The sequence below is a fragment of the Tetrahymena thermophila genome (assembly GCF_000189635.1).
Source record: "Tetrahymena thermophila SB210 genomic scaffold scf_8254803, whole genome shotgun sequence".
In the NCBI taxonomy this organism is placed as follows: Eukaryota; Ciliophora; class Oligohymenophorea; order Hymenostomatida; family Tetrahymenidae; genus Tetrahymena; species Tetrahymena thermophila.
The window spans coordinates 510,825-530,684 of record NW_002476559.1 but is presented as its reverse complement, the minus strand read 5'-3'; the positions used below and the strand labels follow the sequence as shown (position 1 = coordinate 530,684).

Sequence of the window (19,860 nt, the reverse complement as noted above, 5' to 3'; positions counted from 1 at the left end):
AATGAATGAATCAATGATAATAAATAAAGAAAGAAATATGAACTGTAAGAATGATAAATATGCAAAACAATATAAATAAATGAGCACTTTTTAGTTTGCAAATAATCAAGCAAAAAGCAAGCATGATAATAGATCCACAGTTTATAAATAAAAGAAAGATAAATTTTTATATTTAATAATTTGAGATATATTAATCAAAAAAAAAAAAAAATACAGAAAACAAATTAAGAAAAAGCAAAAAGAATTAAATACATTCAAACATAAATAATTAAATTAAATTCAATTCAATTCAGTCTTCTTTGAATATTCATATTTGAAAGCCTCGTAGTAACTTTCAAGGCAGAAACAATAATAAATTTATAGATAAATAAAATCTCTTTTTAATATATAAATAAATCAATTTTATTCAATGGCCTCCTCATTTGTGGAATCTTCCCCTCTCAATCGCGACTAAATGAGTATCGCTAATCCTTCTATGAACACTTACAGAGGATTTCATTAGAGATCTTACTCTAATTAAATTATTTATGCTAGTCTTCCCTAGCAAGCACAAACTATTGTATAAAAACAGCTACCTTAACAGCCATCACTTTTTTCTTCATTTAGCTCTATAATTCCTTCATAAAAATCTGATCAAGAGACATAAGTATTTTAATCTCCAAACTCTAGCTCCTTGAAGTAAAATATGAAAGTAACTGACAAATCTATTGATGAATTCCTACGCGAATTATCCTAGAAGAAACGCCAATAAACTAGATCTTTAAGATGCCATAAATTAGAAGATTTAAAATCAGATATTAATTTTTAAAATATTATCACTGGTTAGAATAAAGAATCTACTATATAATAAGTATAAGCTTTAAACAACAATAACAAAGATATTAATAGTCCAAACTTAAATTATACATAGGAGACTCATTCTGAAGTATCTACTTCATCTCCTTCACCATTAATTCTGCAGTTTGCTAACATGGATTTAAGGAAAAGAGCATCCATCGTTCCAATTAAGCCGATAGAAATGAATTTTGACAAGCAATTGTAAACCAAACTTGGCTCTAAATTCCATAATTTGAAAATTGAAGGTAAAATAGAAAAAATGCACAACAGCGAGAGCGAGTCAGAAGTTGAATCTGAACAATCATCTCCCGTAGAAAAAAGAATAAACATGAGAAAAAATTTGTTAAAGCAGTTTACTAAGTTAAACTAGCATGAACACGATGATCATGATGATGATGACCAATCTATTGAAAGCGATTGTAGTCACGAAGGCAGTATAGGTGATGACGATGAAGATGATAACACTTCAAGTGTTGGCTTTGCAAGTGAAAATTTAATTATCGAAGTTAAGTCTTAAAAACATCATCTATTAAAAAGCATTCTTAAGAAAACAACACCTAAATTTAATACTTTTCTAGAAAATAAAATGGAGCTCTAAAATATAAATCTAGATGGAGAAAGTAGCCAGTTAAATTATCAAAGTAATTTACTTAACGATTAAAACAGTAATATTTTAAGACAAATTCAATTACCTCACTAACGTTCAAACAGTCTCACTGTCCTTCCAAGTAATTACAATGTAAATAACTATTTCAGCGAGTAATCTTATCAACACTTAAGCTAGTAAAAAATACATCCTTAGTAATAATATCAATTAATAAATAATACTCCTGTTAATAGTAACACAACTGCAACAAATACGCCTTCAACTCAAAACGTCTTATCAAATAGAGATATGAACCTTCAATTACAGAGTTTTAGCAGCTTTACTAAAGACTATTAGTTTAGTAGCAATTCGATTCCTGTGCTTGAGAAACAAGCTTAGTCTTCTCCTAGCTTATATTTAAACAGAGGCTAGCTGAAAAGAAGCTAATCGCTAACAGGAATAATCAAAAAGGTTCAATTCAATGTGTCGAACCAAACAGGAGAATCTTATTCTACTTTATCTGATGCTGGATTCTCACTTTAATATCCTTAATGTAAATATCAATAATAATAAAATCCTAGTTCTTTTATAAACTAAATAAATTTTTCTACTTCTTCATAATATAATATATATCCATCATTCTCTAATTAAACAAGACAGAAATCTAACTCTTTTAACAAATTTTACTCTGCATTTAAATAAAATTTAAATAATTCTAATAAATCTCAAGTATTTTCTAGTCCTCAAGCTAAAAGCTTGAATTCTAATAAACCAAGCACTAATTAAAATGGGATTTACAACAACCCTAATAACAGCATAAATTCTACTGTATCAACTACTCCTTCATTCAGCTCATTTTCTTAATACTCAAATAACTAAATTAATAATTAGTTTACTGCCAACTCTAATTCTTCATCCGCCTCATCTACTCCTATGGCAGCATCTCATTCTAGCATTTCAAATACTCTTACACCACCTCTCTCTGCTTAAATTAACAACGATAGAAAAAATCCAACCTCCTCAACTATTTTAAATTCAGTATTTAAAGATATGAAACTAACCAAAAACACCAAAGTCTATTTTGATCAAAAGTGTGGCTAAAACAGTCCCAGTAGTGTAGGCAGTCCTTCGATTAAAAATATTCATATAAGTTCCTTTAACCAATCTAGTTCACTATTCAGTGTCCCTAAATAAAATGAAAATTCACCCCAAGTAAAAAGAATTCCATCCTCAGAATCAATTTCACTCTCCACAAATGCTTGATTAAGAAAATCAGCTATTACAAATAAATTTGACGATAGAAAAAGGAATTAATAAATGGTAATAATTTATTTAAGGGAATCATAAAATAGAAAAAAAAAACAAATTGATTGATTAAATGAGTTAAAAGCTAAATAAATAAAATAAGATTTTTTAATAAAGATAGATACTTGGCAGAATTAAGATTATTAATTTATTACCAAGCAATAAGAAATTAAAAACAAAATTAAAAATCTAAGAAAAAAAATAAAAAATTGTTTTTGCCTCTAATTGGTAATCAATAACTATAAATAAATAAATAATTTCTTGTTTAATTTACTCCTAACTCCTCTCAAATTAATTAATAAATAAATAAATAACTAACTAACTAACTAACCAAAAACATATTTAAAATTGTATTATTCATTTCTTATTTTAAAAAATATTTATTTATAAATTTATATCAATTTTTAAAATTTTATTAAATTTATTCGCTTGTTTGATTATTTATTCACAAATTTTCTTGTTTTGTTTTGCTTTATAATCCATTTCAGCTAATTTAAGAAGCGCTTACAAATTACGATATTTGATTTACAAAACATATTAACAATCTATTGTTTTTTATTATAAATATATTTAAATTAATCATAAAATATCCATTCATTTTATTTAATTTTTTAAATGAATATTAAGCATAAAGCTTAGAGATATATGTAAAGGTGTGGTAAAGTACTTACTTTTTATAATGAGTAATTTGGTTTTTAACTCAAATCAAATTATTAATTATCTGTTATAAAGCATTTCAATGTAAGATATTAAAAATACTTTGCAAAACTTCAATTAATATCTTACAAAAATATTTGTTTAAATGTATTATTTTTATATGCTTTTTGTAATATCAATTTTTTTAAAATTGTTTGTTTAATGAAATTTTTTTCATCAGTACATTCAATTTTTGTTAAAAACTGTTTATCTAAAATAAAAAGCAAAATTATGTAATAAAAGAGCCAAAAATTTTATTTATTAGTTTTTATAATATATAAAAATATTTATTTTCTTTTTATAATTTATTTATTTCTCAAATTAAAAAAAATATTTTTATACTGCAAAAATAAAATTTACAACAAATTTACTTACTTTTTTTATCAAATTTTAGACTTCTTTCAAAATTCGTTAATTATTGGGTTAAATGTTTTAAAAATAATTAAATTTCTAATATTAATTTTTATCAATTCATTTATTATTCATTTATTTTGTAAATATATTTTTGATTAGCTTAAAATTAATTTTTGCTACTTATAATAATATAAATTAGAAATAAATTTAAGTTCAATCGATCACAAAGCATGCCATTTTCAGAAATAAACCAATAAGGTTTTATATTTTGTGTAAAAATAATTAAAATCATAGTGCTCAAATTATTTTCATAATTTTTGATAATTAAAGCAAATTTTATTTATTATATATATAACTCTTTGAATTCCAAATCATATTTTACTCTGCAATATTTTATCTAAAATAGTTGTAAAATGTATTTAAATATTAAATTAAATAAATAAATATCTTTCAATAAAAATTTAGGATTTTGAAATAATTAATTAATTATATTTTATTCTTTAGTCAAATTAAAAAAAAAATTATTTTTTTAAATTAAATTTTCTATTGAAAAAAAAAATTCAGCAAAATTTAGCTAGAGTTAAATAAAGATTAAATAAAATAATATTTTTACGTTCTTTGTTGAGAGAAAAAAATCTTATTTAGAAATAATGATAAGAGTTTGATAAGGAGTTTATAAATAAATTAAGAATGTATAAAATGAATATAGCTTCATTTGTAAAAAGAATGAAAGTAAACAAGAAATATTGTAGAGCAAGATATTAGAATGATATTTAGAATGAATGAGATACTATTTTTATTATTAAGTGAATGAATAAATAATAAAATATACATATACATACATCATATTATTGATATTGAAAAGAATCAATCTTAAAAGGAGAAAAAAATAAAAGCTTGTTTTATTGATGCATTTCTTACTTGATAATTTTTAGATATATAATTCAAATCTTAGTATTTATCAAGTAATAAATAGAAGCAAAGGCAAATTGTTATAAAATGACTCACTAATTTGAAAATGTTCTATTATCAAATAGAAAGAACTTGACTCCTCAAGAATCTGTTCAAAAAGTCATCAACTACGCTCTGTAAATATTTATGAAATTTGATTCTAAAAAATTTATAACCTTTGGAAAGCATCATTTTTTTACTTTTATAAAATACCACATTGCAAATATTAATTTCTCAATTAATTAAGCTATTCTTTTGTTTTTATAAATTCTATTTTAAATCTTATTTTAACTTTTTAAGCTTATAAGACGCTAAGCAAAGAAGCAGAACCTTGAGACATATTAAGGCTTCATGGGTTATTCCTGCTTTATTATTTACCTACCCCGCTTGGTATCTTGCTAAGGTAAAAAGCTAAAAAATTATAAAAATATTAATTAATTAGATTTATTGTATCCTATTATAATTAATGGATGAACATATGAAGAATTTAAGGAAAAGTTTTAAGGATTTAGCAATAGGGAATAAAGTTATATTTAGCAATTCTATCAAAGGAGAATATTTTGCAAAATGAATTATTAAACAACAGAATTGCTTTAATGGTTGATTATATATAATAAGTATTGATATCAAACCAAAATAAATAAAAATAGAATTAGATGATATTAATATTTTAGCTTAATTTAAGAAAATAATTCATTGTCAATGGTTTGATTTAGATTCAGTGATTTAATTTATAAATATTACTGATAAAGTATTTATTTCTATTATTTAGTAGAAACAAACAAATACTATTTTATATAAGAAAGTATTTGATTGATTCTATGATAAAAATATTGTTAGAATAAAACCAAAAGAACTTTCGAATGAATATATTTAATATCTTATTTAGATGAGATTTCATAACTCATATTTTATTAAAAAAATTGTACAGGGTGCTGTCAACGGAGTATGGTCTAATATCCACCCTACTGATAAGGTTACTTTATCTTTTGCTAATATTGGTAGACCCTTCAGATTGATTTACAGACCTGAAATTTTCCTTAGAGATTAACAAGCCAAGTTTATTCAACTTGAAAAGGAGCACATCGAAAAATCCAAAAAGGGAGAATTTGTTGAAACTACTTCTCCTCTTGTTTTATGGAACTGATTAAAATAGCTTTATAGTAACTAAATAATTCCAAAGAACCAAAATATTTTAAGCTTATTACTCAAATAGCTAAAGTATTTTAGTTACTTTTAAATAAACTCTTTCATATTAACTATATGAAGCTTAATGGCAAATAATTTTCACTGTTAAATTTCATGTTACTTGCTGCTGTAATGCTACTCATTTGCAACTATTTCAATTAAAAAATATACAAAGTTTTACAAAATTAATTAATTAAACAATCTTTTAAAATAATTTAAACTGAATTGCTTCTATGTATTTTAGAACAAATAAATAAAATTTATTTTTATAAAATTTACACAAAAAAGCTATTTATTTTTATTGTTTTATTTTAAAATATTTAGTTTTTATTTTTTAAAATAAATAACTAATTAATTTTGAATATTAACTTAAATTAATAAATAAATAAATAAATCTAATTTAGATCTAGTTTATTTGAAATCAGCAAGTTAACTTGTTTAATTTATTTAATGCTTAATATTAATTGTTTGTTTTTTTACAATATAAGCGTAATTAATTATAATTTTTTTTAAGCAAACAATAAAATTTATCACAAATTGACAAATCTTAGAAAAGAATCAGTCAAATTTTTGCATCTTAATTTAAATTATTTATAATGAGCAACAATCCAAACCATCAAGAAAATATTTTAGTTAATCAAGATTATATGCAAGACAATCAAGAAATTGGTCCCATAGAGATAAACGATGAATACTATCACGATTAGAATGAGTAGCAACAATAGGATATTGATGAGAATGACCACCATGATGAAGAGTACGATGAATAAGGAGAGCACGAATAAGGTGATGATGATAATAATGAAGACTAAGCTTATAACTTATAAAACAGTGCCAGATAATAAATGGAAGGAATTAATTAGGCTGTTATAAATTATTAAGGCAAAATGCAGGAAATTTAAAATTAAATTTAGCATGAGCAACCTTAAAAAGCTAATTTTAAACAATATTAAATTCAAGAAAGTCATATTAGAGAGCAAACAGAAGAGGACCATTATGATGAATAGATAATAAATGATGGACATAAAAAATAATATGATGAACTAGATAATGATGAGCAATATTAATAATAGTACAAGCAAATGAGTTAAGAAAAAAATTAGGAATATAAATAAAACATTTAGTAGAAGAGATATAATTAACCTTAATAATTTATTGAATACAAAACTTCACCAAGAAATGCTGGATTGTAATAGTATTAAGAAAGCGAATCAAATTATCAATTAGATGAGTCTTCTGACTAGAATTAGAATCGTCCATAGAAACATTATTTCGATGGCTAACAGAAGAATATTAAATCAAATTAGAAAAACTCTGACAAAGCTAAGCATATAAAGAATGCCAGTGAAAGCTTAACTAGCTAATTAGATAATGTAAGCAATATAATGGATGATCATTCCAAATCATTAGTTAGATAGATCAAGCAAGATGAGAGTTAGCTAGAAACTTCTCAAGCAAATGTTTCAGTAAATTAAAACAATCCATGTAATTTATTAATCAATTTAACAAATTCGCATGTTATATTTAAAAGATTCCATTCATATCTTTGAAACTGCTTATTTTTTGAATATATTTTTCAACAAATTTTATGAGTATCTTATGAAATAAATAACAGATGATGAACATGCTGAATATCAAAAAAAGCATTTACTAGACTCTCCAGGTAATATAGAATTGATAAAACACTCAAAGTATTACTAGAAATATCTTAATGGAGAAAGTTTGAATGATAGCTATTCTATTTTGCCTTTGTAGACCAATAATAATCTACCTTCACTATAAAATAGCACAAGCTTTGTAGATCCTAAGGTGATTGCTACAGTTTTAGATCAAAATTTACAAGGCAATGAGCTCTATATCCTAAAAATGAAACTATTTGAATCAAATAATAAGCTTATGGTTGAAATGAACAGAAATAGAGTATTTATTTATTTATTTACTTATTTTTTTAGCAATCCAAATAAAAATAATTTTATTTTTTAGTAATACAGACAAGAAAACTCATAGCTAAAGTTGACCATAGAGAATTTATAATTCTAGTTATGTAAATAAAATTTATTTTAAAGCTTAGGGTTTTATCGTAATAAATATAAAATGTAATTTATTTAGAATAAGCAAGCTAGGCTATTAGTGAATACGAGAAGCAAATTTAGGATTTTCAAATTAACTCTTCTTAATAGCAGTAGCAAGTGATGATGAATACTTTTAGCTCTCCTCTTAAAAGTCCCACATTTGAAAATTAAGGAGTAATTTTTGACAAACAAGCACAAACATTTTATAAATTAATAAATTAAATAAATAGTAAAGTATGCAGTAAAGTGAGGTCATGTAATAAAAAAGTATTTAACTCTAGGAAGAATAAAACAAGAATTATAATTTAAGACAAGATTTAGAAAATTTAAGAACTAGGTTGCTTTAAGAAATGAATAATTCTAATTAATACGAGTAGCAAGTAAGGGATTAAGAACAAATCATTAAAGATCAATAAAATTAAATATAAGAAAAAAATTCAGTAATTTCTTCTAAGAGCGAAGAAATTCGTAAACTTTTAGCTACATCTGAGAGTTACAGGATTGAAATATAAAATTTAAAGTAAATTTTAATAAAAATAGAATTTCTAAAAATGATTTTTTATTTATTTATTGAAAATAGTATCAATTTAAGTAAATCAAAATAAGCTCAAGATGACATATAAAGATAAAAAAATGAATAAGTAGCTGAATTCAATTATCTAATCAGTGAAAATAAACAGCTGCAAGCAAAGTTGTAAAATTACAACTAAGATAATCTCCGTTTATTCAGTGAGATACAAATTTTAAAGCAGAAACTTGAAAAATCAGACAATCAAGTTGTAATTCACTAGAATCAAATTTACAACTAAAAGATAGAATAAAGTTAATAGCAAACTAATTACGTCTCTAACAAACATCACAATACCACAATTGAAAAGCTGCAGCTAGAAATAAGTGAACTCAAGAGTAATTTGATAGCAACTTCATAGCAACTTGAAGTAAATAATTTACTTTTCAAATTATATAAATTTACCACATAAACAAATAAATAAATAAATTAATAGCTATAGTAGGAAAGAAATGATTATTTATCAGTGCGTTTGGAAGAGGCAGAAAAATTAAATAAACAATTTAATTCTTAGAAGCCTTCTTAAAATGTTACTAAGACAATTAAATAGCAAAGTCCACCTAAGTATCGTAACGAGAGTGAGTTAGAATATTAATAGAGATTATTAGAACATTAGATGTTAGAAAAATAGCATAAATTAGAGAGAGACTTTTAGCAAAAGCAATTAGAATTAATGACTTAATATGCAGTAAATTAAAATACTGTTAAATAAATACATGGAGGTAGTCACGGTAGAGTAGATAAAAATGAAAAAACAGTAAAATAATCAGAATAGCACCATGAGTAACATTAAAGATCTAGAAATACTGATGAACATAACTAATAATATGCTAGCTAATAGCTAAGATAATCTTATTAATAAAATAGTAACTATTATAGCTAAAACTAAAATATAAATCCTAATTAGCATCATCCCCATCATAATATTTAAAATTATGCTAGCAATAAAAGTGAAAGTAACAGTCATAATCAACAATAAATTTCTAAGTAATAGTAGCATAATTAAGAAAGTTTAAACTAGTATAAACAAAATTAGAATCAGCAGGTAGATAATAATAGATTTAGTTCTCCACCTCCAAAAAATATCAAGCAAAACATTCCTCCTAATCATAATCATGATTACCTCTTTTATCAAGATATTGAAGAAGAAAAATAAAAACTATAAAACTAGCCATAATATATTCCTATCGGAGTAACATCTGTAAACGAAAATGCATATGTAAGTAATACACAAAGAATAAAAGATCTTGACTTGCTACTTAATCAGTTGTTATAGAAAAAGAAATTAGTAACAAAAATAAATTTAATTTTTGTAAAATTTATTCAAATTAAATCATTTAAATAATCTAGGCTGAAAGTGAGCTATTGAAACTCGAAGAAAGCAAAAGAAAAAGCAGTTTGATAATAATTTAAAAGCAGGAACTCGAAGAGAGGATACGACAATATTCATAAGAGATTTCTAATGTTAAAAACTAGCTGAGAAACCTCCATGCCTTGAAATGAATGAAAATTTATTCAAACAAACAAACAAATTTTATTTAGTCTTAAAATATTTTATTTTTCCTTTAATTTATAATAAAATAGAGTTCAATTTTATATTAATTATTTATTAAAATTATTAAAATTTATTTTATTTTAAAATAAAATCTTTAAAGTTAATTACTGTTAAAATATTTGGTGGAACATTTATTTACTGTTGTCTTTTTTTGAATTTAAAAATATTTTTGCAAAAAAATACAAAAAAAAACATAAAATTTATCACCAATAAATATTTGGTTTAAAATAGAAATTCAAATTTCCCAAACAGAAAAAATTCATTAATAAATAAATTGAAAATTATGCTGATCATTTAAAAGATCCATCTAAATAAAAAACACTAAAAATATATAAATAAATAAAAAATGAATGGATGAATGAATGAATAAATAAATTAATAAATAAATATATTTCTTTAAAATTTATGCTTGGATTTAAATCCAATTTTCTGTGTTGTATTTTGAATTTAAAAGTTTTTTGTGTTTTATTAATTTATTTGGTCATTTATCAATTAATGAACTTAAAACTTATTGATTTAATTACTATTGCTTTAGCATATTGAATCAATTTATCTTGTGCTGAGTTAATTGCTTTTTAAGTAGATTGCTTAGTTCTAAAATCTTAAGTATTACATTAATAAATACAGTCAATAAAAAAAGCTTCTTATAATTTAATAACTAAAAAAAATTTAAACAATTATTTTTAAGTAAGAATTAGAAAGAGAGGTTAATTTTATCTATCAGCTAGCTAGTTCACAAACTAATTATATTGAAATGGATTAATTCGACAGAAGAATTAGGAGTAAGGGAAGTAGGGATGAAATATCTTAGCATTAAGAGGAAAATCCTTCAGATTACAAGGAAATTTTGAATAATGATAACAATCTACAGTAGTAATATTTAAGATAAAATTCACACAACTTACTTTAATAGTAGCAGTAGTAGTTGGAAGCAGATTCTTACTTTAAAGATTAGTTGATACGAAATTAAAACAACTAGCTCGATTTATATAATTAGTTAAGTCCCTCTCCTGAAAAGGAAGTTTAAATTTCTTATGAAGGAGATGATAATTTGACATACTAACCTGACGAATTAATTAGCCAAACTCAAAATGAGCAAGCAGAAGACACTGAATTTGAGGGTCAGCAGTAGCAGTTTGATAACATAGAGGTTGTTGATGAGGTTTTCAAACAATAACAATAAAGACCATTAAGATAGTAAAGTAGAAACAGTGGTCAGGGCTCAATTGAAGAATAAGTAAATCTTTTGCAGTAGTAGTAGTAGTAGTAGCAATTAGTAAAAGAATAAATAAACTAAGGAGAACCTAGGAGTAGATAGAATAGCAATTATAATAGAAATTAAAAATAAATGGTTTCACCTGATTAGCAAGAATTGCCTTAATTTGGAGACGAATTTCGCAATTAAGTACAGTAAGGAAAAGGATAAAGAAGTTACGATAGAAAATCATTTGAAGATATAGAAAATCAAAATGAAGATGTTTAAATAAGCTAAATCAAAGAATGCAATTTAGAGGAGCTAATTATTGAAGAAGGTAATCAACAGTTTCTCGACAGTAAAGATTAATCTTACGATTATTCTAAAGGAAGTTCTCCTGATAAAAACTTAAAAGAAAGCACAAATAGCGGACTTTAAAATTATAATTCTTATTAACAAAAACACAGGTTGCTTTAAAAAAGAAGTAATGATTCTCTTGCTGTTCTAGAACAATAACAGCAATAAAACGTTATTGATAATGTCAAGCCTGTTTAGTCAATAAAATATGTTCCTTATTAACCAGCTCAAAAACAATAAAATATGCAGTTTTCAGACAATCCTTTTTAGAAGTAAGAAAGAAATATTTAAAATTAAGACTTTGGAGGAAGGAAAAGACAAGATGAAGGGGAACCATATCAAAATAACTTTGAATAAAACAAGAATTTTAATCGAAAGCTGAGCAATAAAGTAGGAGTAGATAATGATTAAGATTAGGATTATGATAGATAGTTATAGCCAAATTTATTAAATAACAACAAATAAATTAAGAAACAGTCTGAAAATTATGATCTTAACTCTGATTAGAAGTATTAGGAATATCAAGAAAAACTTAAAGAGAAAGACTAGATGCTAGAATAAATGAAGAACTTTACTGTGCAACTTTAGCAAGCACTAGAAAAACAATAAGATCATGTCATTAATTTAAAAAAAGAAAATGTAGGTTTAAGATAGTAAGTTCGTGACTCTCTACAAAGCAATCAAAATTCAACTTCTTAAATTTAAATTTGCGATATTTAAGATAATTAAAAAGAATAAGAAGAATAATAAGTTTATTATGAGTAGGAAGAGCAACAATACGAGTTGCAATAAGAAAATATGGAAATAAGTGTTCCTGAAAGAAAGAGAGCTAATATAGAAAATGATGTTAAAAATAATGCTTAGGATGATATTGAAATATACAGCGCTTTAAAGTATAGCCACGATAAAGAAGTGGAGGACATTAAAAGGAGATTTTATGATAAGAAAAATAACGAATAAATATCTAAATTAAATCCTATTGAAGATGAACTCTACAGGTAAGTCGATAATCTTAATGAGATTATTGACAAACTGCGTAAGGACAATAAAATTTTAAATGAAGAAAATCGCAGCTTAATCTAAGAGAGTCATAGAATAGTGCAAGATTAAAAAGATCTAAAGTATAGAATGACTAACGAAATCGAAATTCTTTCACTGTAAAACAGAAAATTAATGCAAAGTCATAAGCTCCAATCAGAAAACTACGACTATCAATCTAAAGTTCACGAGCTAAACTATAAACTCGAAATACTGAGACAAGAAAATGAGGAATTAAGCAAGATAAATTCATAGCAACTTGAGGATATCAAGATTTTATTATAAGAAAAAGACTCTTCATCATAAAAGATCGATGAACTCAATAACCTTTTGGAGCAAAGAGGATCAGAGACTTCCCGTAAATTTGAGCAACTTAAGTTTGATTTAAATAAAGAATATGAGTCTAAGCTAAACCTGAAAATTCAAGACATACACTATAAGAGCCATATTCAAATCTAAGAGCTTAAAAATAAATTAAAGTAATATCAACAAATGTTCCCAAATGCCAACAATTTCAATAGTATTAATCAAAACAGTATACAAAATCCTAATTTTAATGTATATTAAAATTAAATTAACAATTAAAATACAGTAAAAAATACCTTGTCAAAATAGCCAAATGCTATGTCCACACCAAATATTTTAAATTATCAAGGTGTTTCTATTAACAGCAATAATAATGAAAATAATTACAATTTTATGAATGATCCAATTCAAAATAGTTACTTATAGAACTAACTTAATAACACTTATAATACAAGCGAATTTAATTTATAGAATAAGAAGTTACCTTATATTCAAAACTAGCCAATCAGCAGAAATAGTTCAGAGAAAGATTTAAATGAGAAGAGAGTGGTCTGGGAGATATGTGGTATTTTGAGGCATGAATAAATAGAAACTCTTCCTAGAATAATTGCAGAAATGAAAGATATAAATAAAAACCTAACCAAATTCACTGACTGTATAATCCAAATGGTAGTAGCATGTCATCCTAAAGATTTCTTTGCTAAAAACAATCCAAACGGAAATAATTTACCTACCCTAAAGTAAAGTTGGAAATGGCTAAAATAGATCATGGAAGAGTACATGCATTTGAAGAGTTCATAAAATGATTAATTTGAATAATAAATATGCCAAATGCTTAACGTATAGCATAAGATAGATGCAGTAAGTGTCTTAAGCGACAAATTGCTAGAATGCACTATCGCCAATAGAGTATTTAAAAAGATATCCCGCATATTTAATTTGCAGGAATTCAATACATTTATTGAGTTTGAGTAGGCTATTGACTCTCTTGAAAAAGAAGATATGGAAAGCCCTGAAGAATTTTAAAATTGATATATAAATAAAGTAATCGGTCTTAAATCCAAATTTTAGAATATACAAAAATGAAAATTAATTTAAATCTACAAATTTTCCTGCTAATAAATTTTATAATAAATAAATAAATACATACCTTAATTCATAAAATGAATACCTAAATAAATGCCTAATCAACTAATTGCCTGTCTAGTTGATTGGAAGAATAACTCAACTAAATTAGTTTATTTTAAATTTTTAAGGATTTTTATAAATAAATAAATAAATTATTAAATTAAGTTTATTTCCTAAATATTAATCAGTAATTTTCCTAAATATTTATTATATCTTTTAAAATCAATTACTTAAACATTTTACTTTCATTCAGTTATATATTTTTTTAATTTTATTACAATTTCTATATGTTTTTTCAATCATTTATCTTGCTCAACTAAAAACCTAATTTATCTAATAGAATTAATAAAAGCTGTTTTGAATTTTAAATGAAAATCAAATAAATAAAATATATAATTTATTATTATTATCTTTATTTTGACAATTTTTGTTATTAAAAATAATAAAATGGAAGTATAATTATAACAAGCATGAATATCTTTGAATAGATAAAAAAGTATTTTATTTATTGAAATGAAAATGAAGTAAATAAAAAAATATAATATCTTATATTAATAATATTTGTTTTTGGAATAATAATTAAATATATTTTTGTTTTATTTATAAAGATATATTAGTTAAAAAGAATATACTTAAACCTATAAAAATTAATTTTTATTCAAAAATGAAGTAAATAATAAGATATGATTATATATTTTGACAGTTTTTGTTTTTGAATATAATTAAATTTATAATTTATGAGATAAATAAGCATAAAAAGAATGAATATATTTAAACAGATAAAAATTATTTTTGTAATTAATGTTAATAAAAAGATTTATTTATTTATTTTCATTAACTTTATTTTGACAAATTTTATTCTCGAAAATAATGAATTAAATTTATAATATTTGAAGATGTAAACATAACTAGCATTTGTTTAAATACAATTCATAAAAAGTTTTGTAATTGGTATGAAAACGAAATAATTATAAAATTATTTACTTTATTTTTACAATTTTGATTTTTATTATACTTCTATTTTTGATATTTAGCAATTTATTTTTAAGTTTTAGATTATTTTATTAATATAAAATTTTTAATTTCAATTTATTATTTTCATCACAGATTTGATTGAGTAAAAAGCATACAATTTTTATTGTAAAAATATTTTCTCTAAATTTAAAGGAAATAAGTCTGAACAAAATAGAATTAATCAAAACACACTGTAAATAAATTAAATTTAAAAAATATTACTGAATTTCTATAATTATTTGGGAAAATATATAAGTAAATTTATTGGTTATTTTAAAAACTTACTAGACTATTTATTCTTTACAAAAATAGTTAGTTAGTTAGTTTGTTGGTTTGGTTGTTAGTTAGTTAAATTATCAATCAATCATTTATTTCAATTGTAGTAATTATTATTTTTAGAATTAGAAGGTCTTGAGAATTTCACTTTTTACTTGTTAGGTAAAGCTCTGAGGGAAGCTTAAATTTGTTTAACACGCTACATTTAACCAACAACACCACCTTTTGGACCTGAAGGAGATAAATTAAATTGTGTAGGACTTTAGGATTTTTTGAAAGGACTAGCATTAGCTCCTCCGCTCATTGTTCCTCCCAATATGTCAAGATTAAAATTTCTATTATTTCTTCTTCTCTCTAGAGATCTATTATTGGATCTTCCTTATCCTGTGCCTCCAAGACGAGATAATATGTCACCAAATCTATCAGTTTCGTCATCAAGAGGATAAGCAGCTGTTGTTTTGGAGTTTTTAGAATTGTTAGGTCTGTAACGTTATGGAGAGGGTTAGGCCTTAGTATTGATACTGTAATTACTTGAGCCTAATTATGAAAGATATTAATTAAGTTGATCTTTAATATTTCTAGGAGCACTATTAAAACTGGTTGTCTAATTCAAATTGCTTGGAACATCAAGTCTATTTTGTCTATTTAATTATGAAATGTTTTCCAATCCCAAGTTAACATTTCTTTTTAGCTTGCCTAAACGATTTTAGTTTGGTGATAATCTCAAATCAATCCTTTATCCTGCATAAGCACTCTAAGACATAGCATTCTGATTTAAGGGGTTATCTATTCCGCTAAATATGTTATTATTATATTATTGCATATTGCCTCCAAAACTCAAGCTCTAGAAGAGAGGATTTCCGCTTCCATAAGTTTATGCTGATTGTTTGGGAGAAGCTAGATAAGTACTTCTATGAAGGAAATCTGTGTCTTTATTTAAATTGATTTCTATAAATTTATTTTATTAAACAAATATATTAAAAAAATATTTTTTTTATAACAAAAATAATCAAAGTTAAATTGTGTAATAAGCTAATAAAAAACTTAATTAATTTCTCATTATTTATTTATTTATTTTTGATGATATATTTAATATTTTATTTTATTAAATTTCAAATCAACTAGATTTTTTCTCAAAATATACTTTTAAACTTATTTAGAATTTTTCTAATTCTCAATTTAAATGAAATTTGAAAATTTAAAATAGTTTGTTTGATTTTTAATTTGTTTATTTTTTTTATTTAAATCTCATAAATAAAAGTGCTTAATACTAAATTAATTTTTTAATGAATTTTTTGTTTCTTTTTTCATCTCGTTTTTTTAAATACTTTTTTATTCTAAATAGTTTATAGGTTTTAAAAATTTGTCAGCTTAAAATGGTGGTTCAATCAGATTTAAGATTCGAATGATTAAATTATTTCTTTTTGTTTATTTTTATCAGAACAGGATAATATTTTTATTAAAAAAAATAAAATTGATTTGCTTGATAAATAAAAGCTAAAGAATATTGAATAGATTTATTGATCTATCTATCTTATTTATCTATTTATTTATTTCAAAAAATTTTGTTTATTTTGCAATAAATTTTATTTTCGCTGATCTTTCTTTCTTTTGTTCTTTGCTTTTTGTTTGTTTAGCTGGAAAATTATTGATTGTTATTTTCTAGATTAAAGAAATAAGATTTTGCAAAAATTGAATATGCAATTATTAAGAATATTTCTAAATTTTTTGTTTGTAATTTTATTTGGTTTGTTTGTATTTTCTATTATAAATTACCTTATGAAGCGAATAACTTCGAGTTGCTCAAATTATTTCTTTTTGGTTTATACATGAAATTTCCTTAACTCTATTTCATTTAGTTTCCAAATAGTTAGGATTAATAGTTTTATGTTCCAAATTCAAATCCTAAGAATGTTTAGTTGGGTCTACGTGCATATTGAGGACTCAAGAAGCGTCTACCGCCAGGATTTACTCTAATCTATGGGTTTTGAGGGGCTTACCCTAAAGTTTGATAATTATTGTTGTTGCTGTTAAACTTTCTTTCAAAGGCAAACTCTTTAGGACTATCTAAAATCTTATAATACCTGTTTGGAGAGAATGTATGAGTAGAGATTTTTAGCTATCTTAGGGGACTTCCGCTGTTTTGAGCAAAATTTTAATTTTGTGGGGCAGACTGTCTGTATTCATCTAAGAGACTCTAAGCTCCTCTGTAATTGCGAGATGAAGAAGTATTTTAGAATAATTCATGTCTCATTAAAAATTGTTGCTGTGAAATAGATGCGGCGTTTGCATTAAATGGAAGAGAGTGCAACTATGAAAAAGGCTAATATGAAACTTCTCCTTTTTGTTTTTATTAATTAAGCTTAGGGAATTAAAGGTTATTATAGGAACGAACAAATTCATTAAAATTTGGTTGCTAACGAAGACGACGAATTACTGGAGCATACATACTGTCTTCAGTAAAGTGCTCTACTTTATTTGCTTCATCTAAATTCACATTCTTATTGCTAGCAAAAATATTTATAATTTCTTCTCTTTCTTGCTTGTCCTTGAAAGGAGAATGTGTAGGATCATAGCTCTATGTAACAACATTCATAGATGAAAATAACTGTTGCTACTGAATCTATCTATCTTAAACAATGTCATGGAATGCCTCTTCAAATAGCTCGCGGTTTATACGAGAGTTGCCATGACCAAGTTTTACAAAAATTTCCTTTTATTAAGATTCATTTTCAATTCCGAAACGTGCAGCTATCTCGATTGCTAAGTCATTCAATTCAATAAATCCTTTATTGTGTCTGTCAATAGCTTTAAAAGCGCGTTAAACAGTTCTGTATTAATCTAAAATTTCATTCAAAAATTAAGAGAACAATATTTAGTCTTACTATGACTAAGATCTTTAAATCTATTGCTTTTATTACTATTGTTAGTAATTTTACTATTCTTCCTATAATTTCTGTTAATGGTTGGATGTTTATCTCTAAATTTGCTAGCTTTGCTATATCCCTTGTTGCTAACTGCTTTGCATCTCCTCTTAAGCACTAGGTTATCTTTAAACTTCTTTGGCTTAATCGTTTTAACTTGGATTGCTTGCTTATTGCTTCAACTTTTAACTACCGAAAGAAGTAAGAGATTTCACGGGTTAATTCTAAGCTCTAACAACTTTCTCTTCTTATTCTTCATTTTAATCAATATCAGGAATAAAATCTTCTATATTATTCTCTTCATCTTTTTCTTCAAGATGTTCTTGGTAGCGCCTATTTTCTTCTTAAGAATTGCTATTATTTTTAAAACAAAACTCAATTAATCTGGTCAATTTTTATGTGATGAAAATACTTTTAATGCTGGGAAGAGTTCTGAGCTGAATGATTTTCTATAACTACACCTTCATCATCATCCTGCTCTTCTTATTCATATAATTGCTAATCTTCGGGTTGGTTTTCAGTATCAGACATTTTGCTTTAACTATTGATTTTTATTGATATTAATTGATTGATTGATTGATTTATTTATTTATTTGTTACAGAATTTCCAAGTTTCAGTTTTTATTGCAATAATAAATAATATTTATTAATCTTTTTATCAAACAAATATCAATAGCTAAAGTAAAATTCCATTAAGTCCGTCCATCAAAGAAAGCAAGCAAAATATAAATAAATATTTATCATTTTCTATTTCGCCATAAATTCATTAAAATATGAATACATTTTTTGCTGGGAAATGCATTTTATTCTATCTATTTATTGATTAAAATTCTATTTTGATTTTAAGATTCAAAGCAAGCAAACAAACAAGTACATGAATGTATAAATAATTCTGCAAAGCTCATGCTACTCAAAAACATAAAAAATAATAAAAGCTAGAATGGATTAAAATTATAAAAACAAATTCCCAAATTTTAAAATTTATTCTAAAAAAATCTACTTTAAATAAAAATCTTTTTTTAATTAATTTATAAGAATCTTTTTTAAAAAAATAAAATTGATTAGAAAATTTTTAGTTTGTTTGAATATGAATTTTACAAAAATAATAATATATATCATTTATTAACTTTAAGGTAGATTTACTATAAAATAAATAAAGTAAGATTATTTTTATTAAATTAATTTCTAATAACAATAGAAATAGCAAATATTTAGTAAATACTGTAATTATATTAAACATTTTATATTTTTTATATATTTTCAATAGATAGATTTTTTTCAAGTCTGATGAATATTTATTTATTTATCTATGTATCTATCTAGCTAGCTTAATTTATACTATATCAGTTTACTAGCGTGTATTTAGATTAACAATTAATTCACATTTTAATTTTATCAAATTCTTTTTGTCTTACATCCAAGAAATTAAATTTGCTTTGACTTATATTTTCTATTTTAATTTAATAAGAATTAACAGTATTTACAATATATTGTTGTTATAAGTATATAA

At 23.9% G+C, this 19,860-nt stretch overlaps 5 protein-coding genes across 5 annotated transcripts; 3 read left to right on the top strand and 2 right to left on the bottom strand. All coding sequences in view use genetic code 6, as the record gives it.

Annotated features, from left to right (window-relative positions):
• Positions 1-409: 409 nt before the first annotated feature.
• On the top strand, positions 410-2,686 carry TTHERM_00006130 (hypothetical protein; the record flags this gene model as incomplete). The annotated part of the gene is made up of 1 exon (XM_001008094.1): positions 410-2,686. The coding sequence occupies one exon, from the start codon at positions 410-412 to the stop codon at positions 2,684-2,686; it is 2,277 nt and encodes a 758-aa protein (XP_001008094.1).
• Positions 2,687-4,777: 2,091 nt separating this feature from the next.
• Positions 4,778-5,876, top strand: TTHERM_00006120 (hypothetical protein; the record flags this gene model as incomplete). The annotated part of the gene is made up of 3 exons (XM_001008093.3): positions 4,778-4,866; positions 5,030-5,132; positions 5,661-5,876. The coding sequence occupies 3 exons, from the start codon at positions 4,778-4,780 to the stop codon at positions 5,874-5,876; spliced, it is 408 nt and encodes a 135-aa protein (XP_001008093.2).
• A 556-nt stretch (positions 5,877-6,432) lies between these two features.
• TTHERM_00006110 (hypothetical protein) lies at positions 6,433-10,060 on the top strand (the record flags this gene model as incomplete). The annotated part of the gene is made up of 8 exons (XM_001008092.2): positions 6,433-7,402; positions 7,533-7,837; positions 7,901-7,961; positions 8,027-8,163; positions 8,220-8,509; positions 8,570-8,927; positions 8,994-9,845; positions 9,908-10,060. The coding sequence occupies exons 1-8, from the start codon at positions 6,514-6,516 to the stop codon at positions 10,058-10,060; spliced, it is 3,045 nt and encodes a 1,014-aa protein (XP_001008092.2). The 5' UTR covers positions 6,433-6,513.
• Positions 10,061-12,280: 2,220 nt separating this feature from the next.
• TTHERM_000006109 (transmembrane protein, putative) lies at positions 12,281-12,955 on the bottom strand (the record flags this gene model as incomplete). Its single annotated transcript, XM_012795637.1, has 1 exon — positions 12,281-12,955. One exon carries the CDS (start codon positions 12,953-12,955, stop codon positions 12,281-12,283), a length of 675 nt encoding a protein of 224 aa, XP_012651091.1.
• Positions 12,956-15,523: 2,568 nt separating this feature from the next.
• TTHERM_00006090 (hypothetical protein) lies at positions 15,524-18,968 on the bottom strand (the record flags this gene model as incomplete). The annotated part of the gene is made up of 3 exons (XM_001008090.2): positions 18,763-18,968; positions 17,203-18,704; positions 15,524-16,374 (listed from the first exon to the last, which is right to left on the bottom strand). Exons 1-3 carry the CDS (start codon positions 18,879-18,881, stop codon positions 15,524-15,526), a joined length of 2,472 nt encoding a protein of 823 aa, XP_001008090.1. The 5' UTR covers positions 18,882-18,968.
• Between the last annotated feature and the right edge of the window lie 892 nt (positions 18,969-19,860).